Source organism: Thunnus maccoyii, chromosome 17, assembly GCF_910596095.1.
Source record: "Thunnus maccoyii chromosome 17, fThuMac1.1, whole genome shotgun sequence".
In the NCBI taxonomy this organism is placed as follows: Eukaryota; Metazoa; Chordata; class Actinopteri; order Scombriformes; family Scombridae; genus Thunnus; species Thunnus maccoyii.
Window position 1 is genome coordinate 15,288,426 of NC_056549.1, and position 20,542 is coordinate 15,308,967.

The following is a 20,542-nucleotide window of genomic DNA, read 5'->3' on the forward strand; positions in this document are numbered from 1 at the left end:
ATAGGTCATACTTACTGCTAGATAACTCAAGGACATATTGTTTGGTGTTTATTGTTTCCATCGCCGAAGAAGAGTGGTGAATTCCCTCTTCAGCGCATTGTGCGGTGAGAATAGGAAAGACCTGGTTAGCTATGCTGTATGGTGTGAAAAACCCAAAGCATTGTTATACTTTGATGGATTGACTGCACATCAGCTTGCATTTCATTTCCCCAATGTGACAGACTTTGCATCTGTATTCACATCCGCACCCTGCCCTCTGCACCAGATACAGATATGGAGCTTTACGCAACAAAAAAACCCAAAGCTCAACATTCAACACTGAATCGTTTTTATATAGGAGGTCAATATTAGGGTTATCTATTATTAGACATAGCATGAGTTTAGGGAAACACTGGCATAGTGCCTTGGAAGGGACCTACTTTAGGAGAGTCAGGGTTTAAAACATGACTGTCTGCACCCTCTAGTGTCAACACTGGAGAATGTCAACAAGCATGCAACCTACAGTACAGCTGACCTCATCCACAGACTGCTTAATGTAACAGGGGGTAAATATAGAATTGGTAGACATTTACTATTTTAATCCAGAGTAGCATGCAAAAGAAACATTAAAACAAAGACACAAATCAAAACATTTATGCAGGAGGATAGGTGGGTTTGTAAGAGCTCTTCTCAAAGAACACTAAAAGGAGGAGCTTGCAGATCGATTACCCAATTACTATGAATAAGAAGTTTTGTTGTGAGCATTGCTACTAGTGTCAAAATATAAATAGACCTGTCTCGCCACATTAGATCATTTTCTGGGGCACATGAACACTCTTCTTATAGTACAATAACATTGTTATTTACCATGAATACCATATTTACTATAATTTACCATGTGTTTTAAAGATATAACTGAAATGCTTAATGTTTCCCAAAGCAGCAGACAATAAAGGTAAAAGGAGGGTTGAGAAGAGAAGGATAAGGGAGAAAAGAATCACTATTGTTTTCAAACATTTTGCCAAATCTGAACTTTTATCATGAACAATATTTATATAGCTATGTATGCAGAAACTCCTATACTATTTCTCAGTTCAGAGGGTTTCAAGACCAGTTAGTTCATCTCATGTCCAGACTGTTTACTGCTTCACTGAGCTCCTGTAAACTATAAACATGTATCACGGTTCAATAAGTTACACAGAAGTATAGTGGAGATAAACAGTACAGTAACACAGACCATCAGAGGAACTGAGAAATATGTCATGGAAACCACGCTTTCTCTTTTTACACATGAGTACCCAGAACTCAACCACATTTATAAGTCAGCACCCATCACCCATAGAGACACATGCAGCACGGCTCCTTTTCTCTTCAGTTTTTGTCTGATATGCAAGGACATTTGCTGCTTAAAAAAAAACAAAACAAAGATCCATGTTACAATCTAAGAAAAATTATGCAGTGTCCACTAACACTGTCATACCATACCCTCATTGTCTCTTTCTATTCTAGCAGTTGAGAAAAGATTTTGATGAAGTTATAAGCTGAAATATAGCTGCCTATTATTCAGTAAACTTTATTCTCTTTGTAATTGAATCAGTCAGTCTAACTTCGGTTGTGATGCATTTGTGAGTCTGAACCCTAAAGATGAATTGAATTTGTTCATTAACTAACAAGTTGAATATCTGATTAAAGTTAATTAATTTAAGTTTAATCAGCAGGTGATCTTCGTACTGTTTTGTAAGATGATCTGCCACAGACATAAGATAGGGTATGACAACACAAAATAGACAAACTGCTATCTGTTTACAGTAAACTCAGTGTAATCCCCCAGGGGAGGCCCTTGCTGTCACTGTAAGAGAGAGAAAAAAAAAGCAGAGTGTGAGAGACAGAGAGAGTGCAAGAGAGAGAGACTTTCAAAAACAAAATGAGCGAGAGAGAGTGACACACTGAAAAGCACTAAGTTTTCAATAAGGAAACTGAAGACATTTTACATCTGGAGTACTTTTGAAGACACAAGCCTGGGACAAGTTCAAGTATGTACATGTTTATATCTCACATTACACACTAGTGTCAGAAGATAAGGTACTGTAAAATTATGGCAGTAAAATTAACAATCACACCAGATAGTGTAAAATGTAGAATTAAAGGGAGTCATTTGGATAGGTTGTTACGATGATTTAACTGGAAAATACTGAAATGCTTGATAGTTGAACACTTGTAGAGTTTTATAAGCGTGTTGTAAAGTCACACAGAACATTGCGTACAGCCACCACATGGAGACATAAAAACTTATGTTAACATAGTGTTAACCACAGAAATAATAATAATAAATTATTATGATATACATGAGTTTGAATTTACGCTAACTAAAATAATTAATAATTCCCAGTATATGTGTGAATGTGTGGCAAAGATGCTCATAGTAAAAAGTACTGTTGCTGAGGTCAGTTAATGTAAGCTTGCTTTCAGTTATTATGAAAACAGACAACAGATATAGGCTAAAATGTATTTTATTGCATATTTTTGTTGCTGCTCACTGGCAACTTTACAACTTTGCTTAACAACACATTTTTTTAGTCACACAAAGTTGGATTTTTAACAGATAAAAGCTCTGATACGATCATCATGACAGTCGTTTACAGAGAGTTATCTTGAGTTTCTTATGTGCTCTTATGGGCAAATAGAAGCATGATCATTTTTCAATGTTCAGATTACAAATACAAATGCAAGAATGCTGACTGCAAAAGTCATTCAATGCACAGTGAGACAAATCATTTGCAACAGCAGTATGATGTCCAGGTAAGGTTTTAGTTTTGTAGGACATTGTTCCTGCACAAGTGAGGCCACCTAAACTTCCCAATTCACATGTAAAACCATAAACTTTCACTTCCATGATAAACATGAATCCCTTCAAGTTGCTGAGTATTCACATATTGGTAATGTGGTTTAAAATGGCTCTTACATGTATTCATAGGACCGTTTGGTTTTAAAGTGTAACTTTAAAAAAAATATCATCATATATTTTAAGTTTTATAAAACTGTCTGTTCAAATAAATATAGAAACATCACTGATGAGTACACCATAACTCACATTGACACAAATAGAGAGTCTTCACTGTAAATTAACACATCATCCTCCCAACAGTTCATTTAAGGCACCTTATTTTCCTCTATTTTTAACTCTGACATGGCCATTTGGCTGTATCGCAAACTTGACATGCAAATGAAACTATATAAAGTTGAAAACATTTTCCACTTCCTCAAAATGAAGGTCAATTTGGTTGAAGTGCACTTGTGACTGAAAGAAAACTCTCCAATGATTTAGCAATTTTAAATGAGTTGAATTTGTTTCAGCACCGGGTATGAACTCTCAGACCAGGCCTAGCAGTGGGAGGAGTGGAGATTGAAAACAGCTTCAGTAGAGCTCATCTGCTTTATCAGGTAAGCGCATAAAAATGATAATGCTGTAACTATGTGAACCTATGAGTGAGCATGGAGTCATTGATCATTTAAAATGAACTGCACAGTATTATACAGCAAGAACACATTATACAGCTGTAATATTATATTAAGTAAATCTTGTTAGAAGTATTCTGTATAACTACAGAGGACAATCATTTCTTTTACACATTCAGGATGGGCTGCGCTTGCAGTGGCCAGAAACAAGATGACAGTTTCCACAAAGGAAAACAAAACTCTCATGCCTACCAATCACCAAATCACATCGTAAGTAGACAAACTGCTTTACTTATTTTAACTCTAAGTTAAAAGTATAGTCATTTCCTGTGATTAAAATGAGTCTAGATGAATTATTTTTGTTTTTCATTGATCTAACGTGTATTTTGAATATTAAAAAATCATATTTTCTTCTTTAGGCACGAAGTGGAAACACCTCCTCTGATAATGGTAACTGCTGAACACCACACAAACTCTCCACTGAAAAATAACAGGCCTACGTTTATGTAGTTGACCACTGTCGTGCAGAGAGATACTAATAGCAGTAAGATGAGGCTACATTTAGCGATTAAAATCTCTATAGGATTTCCTCTGTTCTCTTCTGGGGAAAAGATGAGATTGTAGACGAAGGAAAGTCATTTTTGTGTCACAGACGGTATAAAAACTTCAGAAGCCTCATTCCTAAGAGAAGAACAGCTTTTGTAATAATGTACTTTAAAATGTAGCTGTATGCTTGTGCTGCATACTTCTGCTTTATTCATTTTTATGTCCACAGTAGCAGCCAAACCAAAAACAAAATAAAACAATCTAAACAGGCCTACACTGACAATCAATAAAATGAAATTACTGCAGTACCATTGGCAGATCACTTCACTGAAATAACTGTTTGCTTTATATGTCTTTAGATGACATCGTGTTTATCGCACAACATGACTTCAAAGCAACCAACGACAGTGATCTACCTTTCAGAAAGGGAGACAAACTTAAGGTTTTGCAAGAGTAAGTAGACTTGTTTTATTCCCTATTAATCCAGCAGTAGCGAAAGAAAATTATTACCCATTACGTCCAGGCTGTAAAAGTAATCTGACATTTCTGTTTGTCTCTGTTTGTTAGAAATGGAGAATGGTGGCTGGCTCAGTTGTTGTCAACCGGACAGGAGGGCTTCATACCATGTAATTATGTAGCCAGAGCAGATACGCTGGAGGTGGAAAAGTAAGAAGTGATTTCACACACAACTCATAACACATTTGCACATCGTCTTTAAATAATTACACAATGTGTGTTTTGTGATTCTCTCCTCTGCAGATGGTTCTTCAAGAACATAGGTAGGAGAGAGACTGAACGAATGCTTTTAGCACCTGGAAATAAACCAGGTGCCTTCCTGGTCCGAGAAAGTGAGACTTCTGCAGGTGAATACCATCATTCTGTCTTTCTGGTCGCCCCACAGAACTCTAATGTCTGTGGCAATTCGTTTGAGGAAGGCATTGTCAGAAACATGACTTTAAAACCTCAATTGGGTGTTCCAGTGTGAAACCCTACTGTATGTGTAATGGTAAAATGTATTTGTGTTCCCCAAATTAGGGTCCTTCTCGCTGTCAGTCAGAGATTCGGTAGAAGACCAAGGAGATGTGGTAAAACACTACAAGATCCGCACTATGGACAAAGGTGGTTACTACATCTCCCCCTCCAAAACGTTCCCATCTCTACAGGAGCTGGTTAAATACTACACCCGTAAGTAATAAACTGCATGATCAAACGTTTAAGAGCTACATTCTCTAAAAAGAAGTAGAGATAGACTCAGATTCAGTTCACTGCTGTGAACTATAACATGTCTGCACTCTCTTTGAAGTTAGACCCTTGTGATGCGTTTTATATTTCCTGTGAGAGGAGTGATAGTCTTGTCACTTCTGTGACTAAACCACAAGATAAGAAGGTAAAATCTCTAGAATGGCTGAAAACGCTCAGCAACTTATGAGAAAACAGTACTTACATGCACACACAAATGAGCTTTTAAGATTATTTACAGAAAACAAGCACTCAGAAGTAGAAATTTACTGTTCGAATAACTAAATTTAGCACAACAGCAAAGAAAGCAGGAAAGAAATATGGTTTATCATTTAATGTTTGGGTGCAGGTACAGCAGACGGTTTGTGTCAGCGGCTGTATGCTCCTTGTAAGGCTAAAGAACCCCAGCAGCCATGGGCACATGATGAATGGGAGATTCCTCGAGAGACACTGAAAATGGTGAAGAAGCTGGGGGCCGGGCAGTTTGGAGAAGTGTGGATGGGTGAGAGAAAGCTAACAATGAATCCTGTCATTGGCAACATCGTCATGTCTGCGAGTAAAGAGCAGTTTGTTAAGCACCCCTGTTTGAATTCCTACGACAGGTTACTATAAGAGCACCCAGAAGGTTGCTATTAAGACCTTAAAGGAAGGCACCATGGAGCCTGCGGCCTTCCTTCAGGAGGCCAACCTGATGAAGCAGCTGCAGCATGACCGACTGGTGCGACTCCATGCTGTGGTCACTAAGGAGCCCATTCTTATTGTCACAGAGTTTATGATCAATGGTAAGAAAGCAAGAAATCGTTTTATTGGCTGATGCCTTAGCAGAAAAGTGACAAATGTGTGCTTTAAAGCTGTGAGCAAACATTTAGAGATCAATATTAGGAGTTTGTATTAATAACTCAAGACCTCTTACTCAATTAGAGAAAAGAGAAAGAACTGAGAAAGAGTCAAATATACAAATTCATAGAGTGGTAACGATAAAGTAAACTTTATACAATATAATGCAATCAGATCCAAGACTACATTAGTAAAGCTTATACTATTAAATTTATGAGACCATGTCAGTGAATTCAATGCTGTGGTAGTCTTTGAGTCCATAATATGTAATGTTATTATTTGGAGTGAATTATGCAGTGTTTTGTACACCCAGTTTGTTGGGAAGGGCGAACTATAGACTCAAAAATGACCACAGAAATTCATCAAAAGCTGACATTCTTAACTACAACATCAAAAGCTTCACAAAGATATATTTAAAACTATATATAGCTATTAAACATGTATTTGTGTTGTGCCTAAAAATAATGATTGCAACTTTATTGCTTAATAACTGTAAAGGCAACACATGAATCTGGCTTCTTCCAGTGTACGAGGCCAAAACATGTGTTTCGGTGTGACTCGATTCATTTTTAAGAAGCTTCTCCGAAACTACAATATGTCTGTTATCTTTCGTTCCTTATGGTGATAGAGTTGTGCTTCTGCTTTTCTCATTCACAGGATGTCTTCTTGACTTTCTAAAAACAGACGAAGGGAAAAAGCTAAAGCTAAACAAGCTGATAGATATGTCAGCACAGGTGGGAAAGTTACGTTATATAAGAGATTTTCATCACATTGCCTACGCACACTTTTCTGTGATAAAATAAAAGCCTTTTCTCAGGAAATTAGCTAAATGGAGAAAGATTTATTCACTTTTCCCGTGAATGCTTCCGTGATGTTAAGCAACTTTTCATCTCTGACTTCTTTGTTTGCAACAAAACTAACGTCATTAGCATTTAATTCACTGATTTTTGCATCCTCCGTCAAAAACAAACACTAAACATCTCCACTGACCTCAAAATCTATTTATACAGTACCTGTTGCACTTTGAATGTCAGTTACACTACTGTATAGGCTTTGACGCCAGCCATGAAGTGAATGCACGTGGAAACTGTCAGCAGTAGATGTGTGGTTTTCGTGGTGGGGCTTTTGCTCGTCTGGCTTGAAAGCCTCGCCCTACGTCAATTATTAACATCCGGACAGGAAATCATGCTATTTTTCCATCCACAGCGAGCTCCCTCAGAACTCTTTTGCCCCTCCAAAAAAAGCATTTTGGCTTCCTGAGAGTTGGCACATCCTGTTAGGCTCACTTTGTTGCCATTATTATACACATAAATGCAAGTATTCACACAATCACATGTACACATACTGTAGCTGCAATACTGGATGTGCTCTAGTGTGACAATTATATACTGGCCAGAGATAAAAGACACATATGTGTACAAAATCCTTTATATATATCCTTTGAATGAATTTAACGCGCTCTGAAAGTGTTATATTCAAAGTTCTTGGCATTAAATTTACTTTATTTTCTGACTTTCCTTGATCTGATTCCCCTTAAATGCTGTTTCAAGAATCCTCTCCTCTTCTCTTTTATGGCAGATTGCTGAAGGCATGGCATACATCGAGAAGAAGAACTACATCCACCGAGACGTGCGTGCAGCAAACATACTGGTCAATGAGACCTTGCACTGCAAGATAGCAGACTTTGGCTTGGCAAGGATCATCGAATCAGAATACACGGCTCATGAAGGTGCAGTATGCACAGCGATTACCACATCAGATGTGAAATGCTTCCAGGGCTGTAGAAAAGGATTTTATAAATACTGAGGACATGAGTCTAATGCACCCCTCAATTGTGATCAAAAAGAAGGCCTCTATTTTATTTTAATATTTGTATTTTTCACATTGTGTTTACCAAGTTAACTGCTTCCTTTCTCCAGCAACATGAAGGTTTAAATATTGTTTTAAAGAATCTCCAGACTAAGTACAATAAAACATACACAGTCTAGAAATACTAGAATCATCCTATAAAATACACATCATGTGGTGATTTTTAATTGTAGAAAGTAAAACCCCCACTGGTTTCTAAAAACCACCAAATTCACACAAAAAATTGTAGCTATGGCCCTGAATGCATCCTTCAACTCTTTAAGCTACAACAATTATTTTGACAATATGCTATGGTTTTAATAAAGAATATAGGCAGGCGATATGGACAAAAACTTCTATCGTGGTACATGTAATTTTGTATTATCATAGTAGTCATACATATATATCGTGATGATACAGAAACACCATTTGCATGCTGAGGTGTAATGGGTGTAGCAAGAGCTCTACTGGTAATCAAACCTCTATGATCTCACGTATTTGTTATCACCTCGCCTAACACTCACAGTCACACACGCACCAATTATGACAGTCAACACCCTTTACAATATCACAATTTCCTTCCATTTCCTCCCACCCACTTTCCAATAACCAGGTGCTAAATTTCCCATCAAATGGACGGCTCCCGAGGCCATCAATTTTGGCACGTTCAGCATCAAGTCAGACGTCTGGTCCTTTGGGATCCTCCTGACAGAAATAGTCACCTATGGAAGAATACCATACCCAGGTACAAGAAGTGAAAAATAAATAAAAAGAGACAAAAATGTACTAAATACTAACATTACAAATGACACTTCATCATTCATTAATACCATCATTAAAAGGTAGCAACATTTTCTTTTTCCTTATCAGGGATGACAAACCCAGAGGTGATCCGGTGCCTGGACAGGTCGTACAGGATGCCGTGTCCAGATGGCTGTCCTAAGGAACTCTATGAGATCATGATGATATGCTGGAAGGAGAAGCCTGAGGAACGGCCAACATTTGAATTTCTGCAAAACATACTCAACGACTTCTTTATCGCCACGGAGGGACAATATGAGATGCAGCCATGATGAAAGAAAACGTTTCCAGTTGTTTACTGAAGACAATAAAAAGGCCTGAAGAGAGACTTGAACGGATAGAGGATCAACCAAAAATCTTTATGATTGATACAATTTATTTTTTTAAGCAAGTGAAATGGACATACCTTTTTATGCCTTTTTTATGAGTGAATGTAAAAAGCTGTTTATGGCTTCTCCTGTCTCTAAAGCATCTGAAAGAATGTCAGTGATCACTGCAAAGTCAGAAAACAACATTCAGAACCTCAAAGGCCTAATTTTATTACATTGACTTTACTCCTGCCTTTGATGGCTCCCACCCTTGACGGCAACCACAGAGCATGAAGACACATGATATGGAAATACAAATACATGCCCAAAGTAAAACGACCTTTGGACCCGGGGAAGTCGGCAAAGGTAAAGTTGCAGATTAAATATTTGCATGGTACAGAGACGAGCAGCCTGAGATTACAACCACGATACTTTGCACTTTTAAAAAAAAATTCCTTCTGTCATTCAGCTGATATATAGAAAAGAAAGGGCCTTTTAAAGAGAATTTATACTTGCATACATTCTTTTTTTGTAAATTAAAATATTTACATTATTTAGAGATTTGGTTTGTTCTTGTATTTCTTTCTAGTTGTCTTAATTAAAGCACCTTAATGCATGTATTTTAAAAGCAATGTTTCAGTGGCTACTGTTTAAAATAGCAATTGCACTATTTGTCAAAAAGGGTAAATCAATTCACGGAGAATCTTAACACCTCTATCATGCATTTAGAAAGCTTGAAGGATAGGTTCACAGTTTTCTCAAGTCTATCTTAAAACAATAGTCAAGTGCCCAAATAAACACTGAAACAGATTTTGCTCACAATAATCATTTCTCTTGTTCATACTGGCTATTAAAAGATTCCCTCCAAATGCACTTACAATGTAAGTGATGGGGGACAAAATCCATAGTCCTCGTTTTGAGCAAAAATATATTTAAAAGTTTATCTGAAGATAATTTGAGGCTTCAGCCGTCTGAGTTAATCAAAAAAGATAAAAGTGGATATCTTTCACGGTTATTCTTTTTAGTAAATCATTACCTCTTTGTGTCTCAACAGACAGCGTTTACCTGTTTCTAAAGGCAAAAAAAATAGTGATTTGATGTGACAAATTTGGACGGCTTCAAATAAACTTTCAAATAATTTTTTTGTGCGGAAGGAAGACGGTGGGTTTTGTCCCCCATTACTTACGCTGAAAGTGGATCTCTATAAGCCAGTATGAACAGGAGGAATTATTACAGCAAGAAAAACATGTTTCAATGTTCGTTTGAGCTCCTGAGTCTTGTTTTAAAATAGACTTTAAAAATTGTGAACCTATCTTTTAAAGCTCTACAACAGGCACATTTTAAAACTGATTTTCTGCTGTTGAACAGTGTGACATCATAAAAAATAAGGCGCTATGAATGAAACAGGCATAAAAAGGGGTTTGCACGCACAGGATGTCCCATACAAACATAATAATCACATAATCACTTGCAGCATGGAGACCAAATGAAAGTCTGGGATTTTAATTTTATTTTGACTCATACGCAGACATAGGTGGATAATGGAAAGTGCATAGTGATTATTAACAAACCAACGGTATAATACTAAATTTAATGTTTACCTCAGTACACAGTGACAGACAGCAGTAGCCTACAGGAAGCCTTTAAAAGCAACTGACCCGACAAAATTACAGCAGTTTTAAGTAAACCATCCCTAGGGGGGAGGGCAGACATTATCTTAAAGATAACAGAGTGGAATGGCCGTGGCAGTCAGGGGTTAAACCCTGCCATTTCCTGAATGGACAGGAAACAGGAAGTGTGAGTCAGCATTCCTTAAATGCCACACAGTTAGGACGCCCTCACACGACGAATTGGTTGAGGTCTTCACATTTTTCCTGCCTAAAATGATCAGTTTGGCATTTGGTTGTTGAGAGATACACACGGAGGAAAGCGCTTTGTTTAGAGAAGGGGAAGGAAACTTTAACTTTTTGTTATTTAATGAAACATCGCCAGCACACACCCACAAACACACATAAAAAAGGTGCTTTATCATCATGCTGGGTGTTCTTCCCATACGTCTGGAGATATTGTTACGAGTGAATTTAACAAACTTTGAAAAGGTTTTCATAAGAGCTGAGCTGAAGCCTTTTCTTTAAAAATATACACTAAAAATTGAACTTTGGAGGGTTTCCAGCTGACACGACAACAGGAGGGGCCTGTAACAACAGAAAGTGCAGCATCTTGAATTTCCTATAGGATACATTAATTCAATTAGATACATCCCAGTATCAGATAGCTGCCACGTTGGCAGTCTTTGTAATATCCACCTGTCTCATGAACGCCAACAAACACAGTTGAATGTCAGTTTAGACTGCTTAATGCCTATGATGTCTTGGTAATACACTGTATATATTTCCATATATTATAAAAATAAAGTATTCCTAATAGTCATTCCCTGATAAAACAAATACAAATGCATACATATTAGTGAGAAAAAGTTTGAAATTTTGAAATCAGACAACTGAGAGAAGAAAAAAGTATCATTTTGAGATGGCTAGCTATACTCATGTCATCCTGCAGAGGTCAGTGTCACACACAGTTTCACATACTACACATTCATGGTGAATAGAGGCAGATCAGAGCATTTCTCCAATTAAGGGTATTTCTCATGTACTGGAGAGCAGTAAAAAGACAAAAACAAAAACAAAACAAAAACATATCATTCAATGAAATCAAAACAATCTGTAAAATGAAGCTTCAAGTTATGTGTTTACAGGGTGTAAACATTTTGTTTTATACTTATATCATTCAACAGAAATGTTGCTACTTTCTGTACAAAGTGTTTTCATTGGATAGTAAACTGGCAGGCAGGATTTTCCATGACAGCAGAGAGTAAACCTACGCACATCCTCCAAATGGCATTATGCACATGTATCTGGGTGACAGATAAGGTCCATCTAAATCATATTTGGGACTATTATCAAAGCTTCATCTATGTACTTACAGTAAATGTACAACCTAACATATCCTATCCAGCATGGTGGTCTGAGTCATTACAGTGGAGGGAGAGCATCTGTAACTACTGGGCCTCCCTACCACCCACCGATTCTATCAAGGTAATCTGTATTTATTTCATCTTTATCTGCCTAATTGTCTGTCTTCGTTGTATCTAAAAGCAGGAGTGGATTCTGAACAAAGGACATTTAAGAATAGCAGTTAAGCTTTAATTTAAAGTGTTTAACCTGGAAGGCTCAAAATGAATATTTTAATACAAAATCCTTCTATTATCCTTCTCTAAGATTTTTGCTTTTATCTTTTATCAGTTTATGCATTTGTCTTTGTTTACCTCTGGGAGCATAACCAAATATAACAGGATGAAAACAAAGAGGAATATAAGTTGGACACAGCTAATATTTCCTCACTGTTTTGAAAACTTGCCCCACAGGCACAGATAATATCATCAGTCTAGCTGATGAACTGAAGGAACAACCATTAATAAGTCTCACACTGTGGTATGATTGATAAGCAGCTTCACCTTGAAATGAGCCGTGATGTTAACACAAGATGACATGACATGTGGGGTAAAGGTTGGGAGGCCTAATCACCCTCTCCCCTTCTTCTGTTCATCACCGCTGCCTTGGAGGAATAATGACGGGAAACGGTGGCTCGTACACAGATTGATGGCTGATCCCTGGAGAAGGCAACACATCATTAGGATCTTGTGAGGATAACCCTGCGCTGTCCGCTGGGATAAAAACGAGCACACTGCCACAGATGAAAAGAGATGCGCTTTCATCTCCCAATAATGTTTCCGTTTTCAATGGTGTTCGGGTTGGCATTATGCTCCTCATAAACATATTTTCTCTCCTGGGCTTTGATGTCATTAAATTAATGGGGTCCATCAATCAAGAGTGTTTGGTCCAATAGATGTGAGAGCTCTTGAAACGATGACAGAAGATGTCTACAAAACATTTTGCCAAATGAGCATTTGTAAAGTAGATATGACTAAAGGGCTTGTAAACTCAACTACAAAACAATTCACAGATTACATTTATGCAATGATGATCATGATGATGTGCTGGAAGGAGAAGCCTGATGCTATAATCACAATTAATTAATCAGATCTCCGACTTGGACTTTGACATACACTCAGCCCAAACTCTTTTCTCTCTCTTTCTCTCTATACAGTATGTTTTCTTAAAGCTGTATATCAGATAAACTAATTACACTATAGCTGCTCAGCACCAAACAGCAGACAGACAAAGATAGCGACTAGCTGGTGAACATTTGGGGAACATTTAGCTGCTAAGGAGTCACATGTTACCCTCAGGGGTTGGTGGAAAGCAAAACAGACTTAAAAGGAGAGTGAACATTTGAATTGCATCAACTCCAAAATATTGCTTCATGTCTTCTGGATGTGTTAACTGGCGACTTTTTCGAAGTTTTTAAGGTGATTACATGTCAGTATTGTTTTGTCAGCTTTTTTAGATGCCCCTGAGTGGCCAAGAAAATCTATTATGGCTGCTGTAAATGCCACTAAGATTGACAAGATAGTGGCGGCACTATCATAATACCACTATACATATACAAATAATCTCTACCTATGACAAATCAGATTAGCCAAATGCTTCAGGCTTTAACACAGATATGCCTATAATAGAGACATTTATTTGGTCAAAATACTGTCTATATGTTATTTAAGAGATATACAGAAATGTAAGTGTTCCATTTTATAAAGTAAATTCACAATATTACCATAAAATGTCAGCCGCTGGGCCAGACTTCTGCACTATACATGAACTCCCCTGGAAATCAATACATAATGATACAGGTCAATGGTCTCCAGAGTTCTCCTGAAAATTGATTTAACCAGTCTCGACCAGACTGAGGTATCAGATTTTAAAATTGCTTGTTTACACTTTGGGTAAAACACAGCTAAACATATAAAGGTTACCTTTCTAGTGTCACGCTCAGTGAAACCATGTGGCATGTGCAGATGTTCCCGCTGACAGCAGCGTCCTTGAGAATGACTCTGCTGTATGTTAGCGTCTTATTAAATACCAAACATAAAATAACAGAAAAATGATGAGCAAGAAAAGAGGACACTTCTTTACTTGGCTATACTGTATATTATCAAAATCCATACAGTAGGCTTATTATATTCTCTTTCCTTCTGACAGTCTTATGCAGAGGCCACTATGCTAATGGAATTTTCTCTGATGAAGCCAATACAAAAGAAATCTGTGCACAGGGACACAATTTATGGATGCATGCTTTCTTTCCTTGGGCTGATGGGGAAGGATTTAGTCATCTGCTAGATTGATATTTTCTTGATATACGAGTCTGTGTCAATTCATTTACTGAAGGAAGCCTTCAAGCCATGACGTAGCACCAACTGCACCCCCCCACCTCAAATGTATCTGGTAATTTACCACCGTGGTTGAGCTCAATGATGAGTCAAGGGCACCGGTAACTACAGGGAAATTTAATTATATGTGCGCTGGTGCAGTAAAAAGTACTGAAGGATATTGTTGGCCTACGCTAGGTGGGCTGAAATGTGACCATTCAGTGTTCTCTTTTAGGCTTCCTGTCTCCACTGTTAAGTGTTAAAGGGTGAAATGATCTGATTAGTTTTAAGAGTAGAATAGACTCTTATAAAGAATCACACTCATGAATGAATTCTGGTATGAGTTGGTGCATTTATCTCTCAGCTAAGTGAAACCCATAAAACCACGTAAACCTTTCACTCATTAGTAAAACACTTACTTACACTTCCTACAGCTGCAGATTTATGTAACGCCTACAGTGATATCTTGTGCCATGGTCATATGAGCCTTCTGTTAGCTCAGCAATAAGACAGCTCTTCATCCCTGATCAGTATGCAGCCACGTGCTCCAGCCCATTTAAAGATCCCTGCTGTCACCACCTCCCTTCTCCTGGTGGTTTGTGTACCAAATGTCAGTAAATATTCATACATGTGGCTTTGACCTTGAAAGCCTGCCTCTTCCAATACGTTTCCTCTCGACTTGACTTTACTTTCAGAGTCAAAAAGAGGGAAATTAAGAGGAACATTCGTTTTGCATTTACAGTTTTGTTAATATACAGTATAATTAACTGTGGCATGCTTTTATCCCATCATGCCACTTTACTAAACAGTGACTAATGCTTTACGTAACTGCTTCATGTCCATGCCAGAAAACTCTTAAGACTTGGAAGGTGTCATCCAACATAATGTTTCCAATCTTACACCGTAAGTACCTGAGAGCCATCAGGAGGATGGACAAACTGAACCATAAACAGTCCATATCTGCAGTTGCTTATTAAAATCCCCGCCTGCTATGCTCCATTCTCATTACTTATAAAGTTCTTTTACTGGGCGCTGAACACCAGGCAATTAACATTTTGAGTCTCTCCTCATGCCAGGTGAAGTTATTTTTGGTATTTTTAAGCCTGCCCTTCAGGAACCCTGTGGAAAGCCATTCAAACTAAAGGATGATTGACTTTTACAGAGAAAAAATGCAAAGTAAAGAGGGGGGAGTTGGGATAAATATGCTAAGAAATGGGGTTCAAAACCCAGAAGGGGTTTGGAAGTGACCCTCTCTCTGAAGGTCCCCTCCAAATTCACATTGCTTAATTTATTCATTACTGTAAAAAAAACAAGCTCTTTAACATTCCACCTGCATAAAAATTATTTCTAGAGTGTTTGAGACGAAGCCAACAATCCAATAAATTGAAGGTGACACATTCCTTCATGTATACTGTGGGAGGTATAGATTGATTATGTGACATCCTTCGGTTCTGTTAAAGCATGGCAGTGAGGAATGGATTGCATTGATTTCACCACCAATTTTTCAGCGCTCAGACTTATATGTTTCTCAGCAAAGACACTTTATCTGTTTTCAGGATTTCTGACAAACAGCTAGTGCTGCAAGGGAGAAAGTACATAGCAAGGGAGCAAAGAAGTAAAAATACATAGCTATGAGAAATAGATGGATGGTTGGAATATATGGCTTTTGCTGCTCCATATTGACTAAAACTACTGAAAAAACAGGAGGAAAGGGAGACCAAGTCTAAGCATGTAGTGTGTGGAAAAGAAAGTGTGTCTTCAAATAATAGTGAGGTACCCAAATGAACATTGAAACAGGTTTTGCTCCCTGCAATCATTCCTCCTGTTCATACTGAAGAATAAGATCCCCTCCAGTGTAAGTGATGGGGAACAAAATCCACAGTCCTTGTTTTGAGTAAAAATGTATCTTGTTTATCTGAAGACAATAGCTCATTCAGCTGTCTGGGTTAGACAAATAAAGTGGATATCTTTCACAGTTACAGCCTTTTTAGTAAAAATGCCCCTCTTAGTGTCTCAGTGGACAGTGTTTTCCTGTTTAGCTGCAGTGGAAGGATCGAAACAAAAAGAGGGACTTTGGCACTGAAAAGACAGTAACTGTGAAAGATATTGAATTTATTTGAATAATGTGGGCAGCTGAAGCTTCAAATAAATGTTTAAATACATTTTTGCATGGAAGGAGGGTTGTGGACTTTGAAAGTGCATTATGAAGGGATCTCGTAATGGCCAGCATGAACAAGAGGAATGATTACAGCAAGAAAAATGTCAGTGTTCATTTGGGCACCTGAGTGTTGTTTTAGGACAGATTTTAAAAATGTAGACTTTATGGTCACATAAGTCAAATTTAAGGACAATTTCAAATCAACACATGATGGACTGTGATGATGAAGAGGCTGTTAAGCTCATGTGATGGGGTTGTGGAGGTAAGTCAGGAGGCCACTGAACCACAAGACGGATTTACTACCCTAATGTCATTTCTCCTACTTGCAGATTACATTAATATATACATATTTATAGTCATATACATACACATTTCATATCACATGCACATTGACTTGTATTGTATGCTTCTTGATGGTGAGTTGATGGATGACAGTCACAAACAAGATAAAACTTGACAAACCGCTGTCATCTCTGTATACAATCAGTAGGCTAAATTACTGTACTGTACTGTACTGTACTGTAAGCAAAGGAAGTCAACATCTGACTGAATGGGAACATCAAATTAAGTTAACATCAAAAAAAAAACAAAAAAAACTGAACAAGCATAACCTTTGGTAAAAGTAACACAGTAAGGCAGCTCTGCAGTTAATTCAGCTCTTTGCTTCGGGACACAGAGTCCGTAATTTTAGGATTTTTAACAATATAGAGCCACACTCTTCTACTAACAGTCTGATAAGAATAAGTCAGTGTTTGTTTCAATACTCCAAAACCTGCAGGAGAGTAATAGTAACAAATGGTCACAAATGGTGCTTCCATACTGAGAGTGAAAATCCATCCATTATGGTGAAACTGTATTTCAGGCACACAGCATGAATTCATTTAGTGTGACTCTGTGTTTTACCCAGTTTACACACAAAATGAAGGACTACTCTCTCATAACAGCTAAGCAACAGGAGTTACTGGTGCAGTCAAGCAATTATGTTAAAAACAAACTGGCCAAAATTAGAAGGGATCACCAATTGAAGTGCAGAGCATGTTGAGTGCTGCTATGAAAAATTAAAAACCCACAAGCCTGGACGCTGTTTGTATAACTCACTTCTGTTCCTTTGCAGTTGTGGAAAGTAACAAAGTACTTTACTCAAGTACTGTACTTAAGTACAATTTTGAGGTACTTGTACTTTACTTGAGTTTTTCCATTTGATGCTACTTTATACTTCCACTCCACTACATTTCAGAGGGAAATATTCTACTTTCTACTCCACTACATTCATCTGACAGCTTTAGTTACCCTTCAGATGAAGATTTGATACAATGGATCATATAACAAGCTTTTAAAATACAACACATTGTTAAAGATTAAACCAGTGGTTTCCAGCTTTTTTTGGCTTCTGACGTCTTACAAAAAGCAGTGTATAGTTAGGGTCACATTTCTATGAGTTGTTAACAGCTCCACTAAATAGTGATTTTTTCCCTCTAAACCTCTCAAGTGGTTTCATTTCAATAAATGTTCAAATTATCCGATATTTCACCAAAACTCAAAGATTAGAGAAAAAGTCCAAAAACTGAAAACATCTGTGTGTCAGAACTTTGTTTTTTCTTCTTTTCTCTCCCATTAATCATCTCACGACCCCTCAGATTTATCTGGTGAACCACTTGACTAATCTAGCTAGTCATATATAATAACATGTCAATCAGAGGGACCAAACCACTACTTTTACTGCAATACTTTAACTACATTTTGCTGCAACTTTTACATTTTGCTGCATACTTATGTACTTTTACTTAAGTAGGAATTTTCATGCAGGACTTTTACTTGTAATGGAGTATTTCTACATTGCTATATTGGTACTTTTACTTAACTAAAGGATCTGAATACTTCTTCCACCGCTGTTCCATTGTAAGCCGTTCATTTAATTCCTTATAGGACATATTCTCTATTGTGATCGAAGCTTTTGTTACCTTTCCAACACTCTTGTTCTCATTCTCTTCTGCTGTAAATCATTTCCAGTGCCTCCACCACTTGCCTCCAATCATCAATTATGAAATGTTTTCTATTTCTCCCTAGTATCAATTGCTTTTAATGGTCAGAAAACGTTAAATATTCTGCACCACTCATAGCTGAGAAGAGGGTATCAAGCTTAAACCCTGTGTAAACTCAACCTTTAATTCCACAGACGACAGCAGCTCTTTCATTAGACTGCTGGCTTTACTCGATTTTGATGTAACTGTAAAGAAAGGTTGGTTGAGAGATTTATTATGATCAAGAAAAAAATGCTGAAACATGTCCCTTTTTCCTTATCCTGCTCTTGATGTTACTCAACAAGTGTATTAAAGGGGGACAATGAAAATTAAATTGAAGTTTTTCAAGTAGATGTTTCATGTCTGAGTCTGTTGCCTTTTTTCACAGTTATACTGCAGACAGTTATACAGTGCTACTTGAGCCTGATCAGGTTTGACCAAAAAAAAAAAAAAAAATTCAATCATTTGTATCCCAACAAGTCCGCAACTTCTTAATGTCCTCTTATCACTGGACACACATGTCAACTAAATAATGCTGCCAAGACTTTTTATAAATGCTGGCTCATGTTACTGCGAAAGATTATAGTCCCTGTACTCCATCACTCTGTGGTATTTCTGTTTAATGTGGGATCCAAGGACTGCAAACATCTCACTGGACTGAAAAAGGGCTGCAAGAGGATTTTTGAGGGGCGAAGGATACAACTCCCCAGCGTAGTACAGTAAGGCACAGCTGTGTTTGAGCCAAAAACTCTCTCTTCTCAGAAAATCCTCACAATTTACTTGAAAGAGTTTAACAAAAGCACAAGAATCACACGTCACTGCAAAATTATTTTGATTTGACTTTTAGGACTTGTATAGATGACTCTGCTCATGCTGAAGTAGTATCTCAAATTTAAACACCAGACCATTCTGTGTATTATTATAAATGAAAAGCTCTGACTGCAAGATGAAATTTACACACACAAAAAAAATCAATACAGTATTACAGAGGAGCTCAATAAATAACTGTTAGGAAGTTAAATTTGATACATGAAGTGAAAAGAAACTACATTTCACATTTGAGCCTTTGTGGCTAAACTGACCTTGTGTCTAGAGAAAAAATACGGTTATGTTAAAACAGTGAACACTAACTACATTTAAATAACCCCAGGTTTATGTGTTGGAAAAACCCGAAAAGCTCTTATAGAGATAAATGCCACAGAAATGTCAGCTACAAATAGACAGCTGTCATGGCAACTTCGATATCTGATATCTGGCTTAAAAGTCATTTTTCCTTTTTATTAATTTATTTCTTTTACAAAAGCCCCCGTCTGCTCCGGCTCATAGAGGACCGGTGAGCACATAGAAACCATGGCAACACACCAGAGAGGGGAAAACAATCTTTTCATGCACACTAAAATGTTCTGAGTGGTTCATTTAATACACAAAGCTGCAAAATAAAGTTTTGAATGGCAGCAACAACACACTCCCTGCTTAAGTAGTTATTTTGCTCCTTTTATTCTTGTTACAAAATCAGGATATGATGTTCATATGTATCATGTGATTCATAATTAGAACCTGTATGCCCCAACACATGTGATGACTTCTTCCATGTGTCAGAATAAAGACTGCAGTAGCCCTGCATGTGCTGGCAGATTCCCTTTAGACAAGCAATCTGACGTGAACGCTTGTCCCATGAGGCAATACACTCAGCTTATCAACATGATTCATCTTGCTGATAACACAGTGTGTGTGTGTATGTGTCTGCAGTGTATGATGGGTGAGTCCTGCTGCTGGGGGTTATGAGCAAAACACTATTAGGTATTTCATTACCAGTTTTGTGAATGAACCCGGACAGCAATAATACAGCATCTATTTTTAATCATTTTTTGATTGTCATAGAGAATAAGCTATTCTCTCTCTCTCTCTCTCTCTCTCTCTCTCTCTCTCTCTCCCTCTCTCTCCCTCTCTCTCTCTCTCTCTCCCTCTCTCTAGGAATTCAACACAAGGTGAAATCTCTCCCTGTTGCTTCCCCCCCACATGG

General features: G+C 37.5%; 1 protein-coding gene across 1 annotated transcript; it reads left to right on the forward strand.

Annotated features, from left to right (window-relative positions):
• Positions 1 to 1,881: 1,881 nt before the first annotated feature.
• Positions 1,882 to 9,526, forward strand: blk (BLK proto-oncogene, Src family tyrosine kinase). The gene is made up of 14 exons (XM_042390354.1): positions 1,882 to 2,012; positions 3,334 to 3,420; positions 3,615 to 3,705; positions 3,855 to 3,885; positions 4,341 to 4,434; positions 4,549 to 4,647; positions 4,741 to 4,844; positions 5,017 to 5,166; positions 5,570 to 5,722; positions 5,823 to 6,002; positions 6,715 to 6,791; positions 7,636 to 7,786; positions 8,519 to 8,650; positions 8,776 to 9,526. The coding sequence occupies exons 3-14, from the start codon at positions 3,616 to 3,618 to the stop codon at positions 8,976 to 8,978; spliced, it is 1,464 nt and encodes a 487-aa protein (XP_042246288.1). The 5' UTR covers positions 1,882 to 2,012; positions 3,334 to 3,420; position 3,615; the 3' UTR covers positions 8,979 to 9,526.
• Positions 9,527 to 20,542: the final 11,016 nt, after the last annotated feature.

Bases quoted from the DNA above. Each gene is read 5' to 3' on its own strand.
- blk (XM_042390354.1), top strand. From the start codon at position 3,616: ATGGGCTGCGCTTGCAGTGGCCAGAAACAAGATGACAGTTTCCACAAA. The intron at 4,845-5,016 runs GTGAATACCATC...TCCCCAAATTAG, and splicing joins AGAAAGTGAGACTTCTGCAG to GGTCCTTCTCGCTGTCAGTC. The intron at 6,003-6,714 runs GTAAGAAAGCAA...TCTCATTCACAG, and splicing joins CACAGAGTTTATGATCAATG to GATGTCTTCTTGACTTTCTA.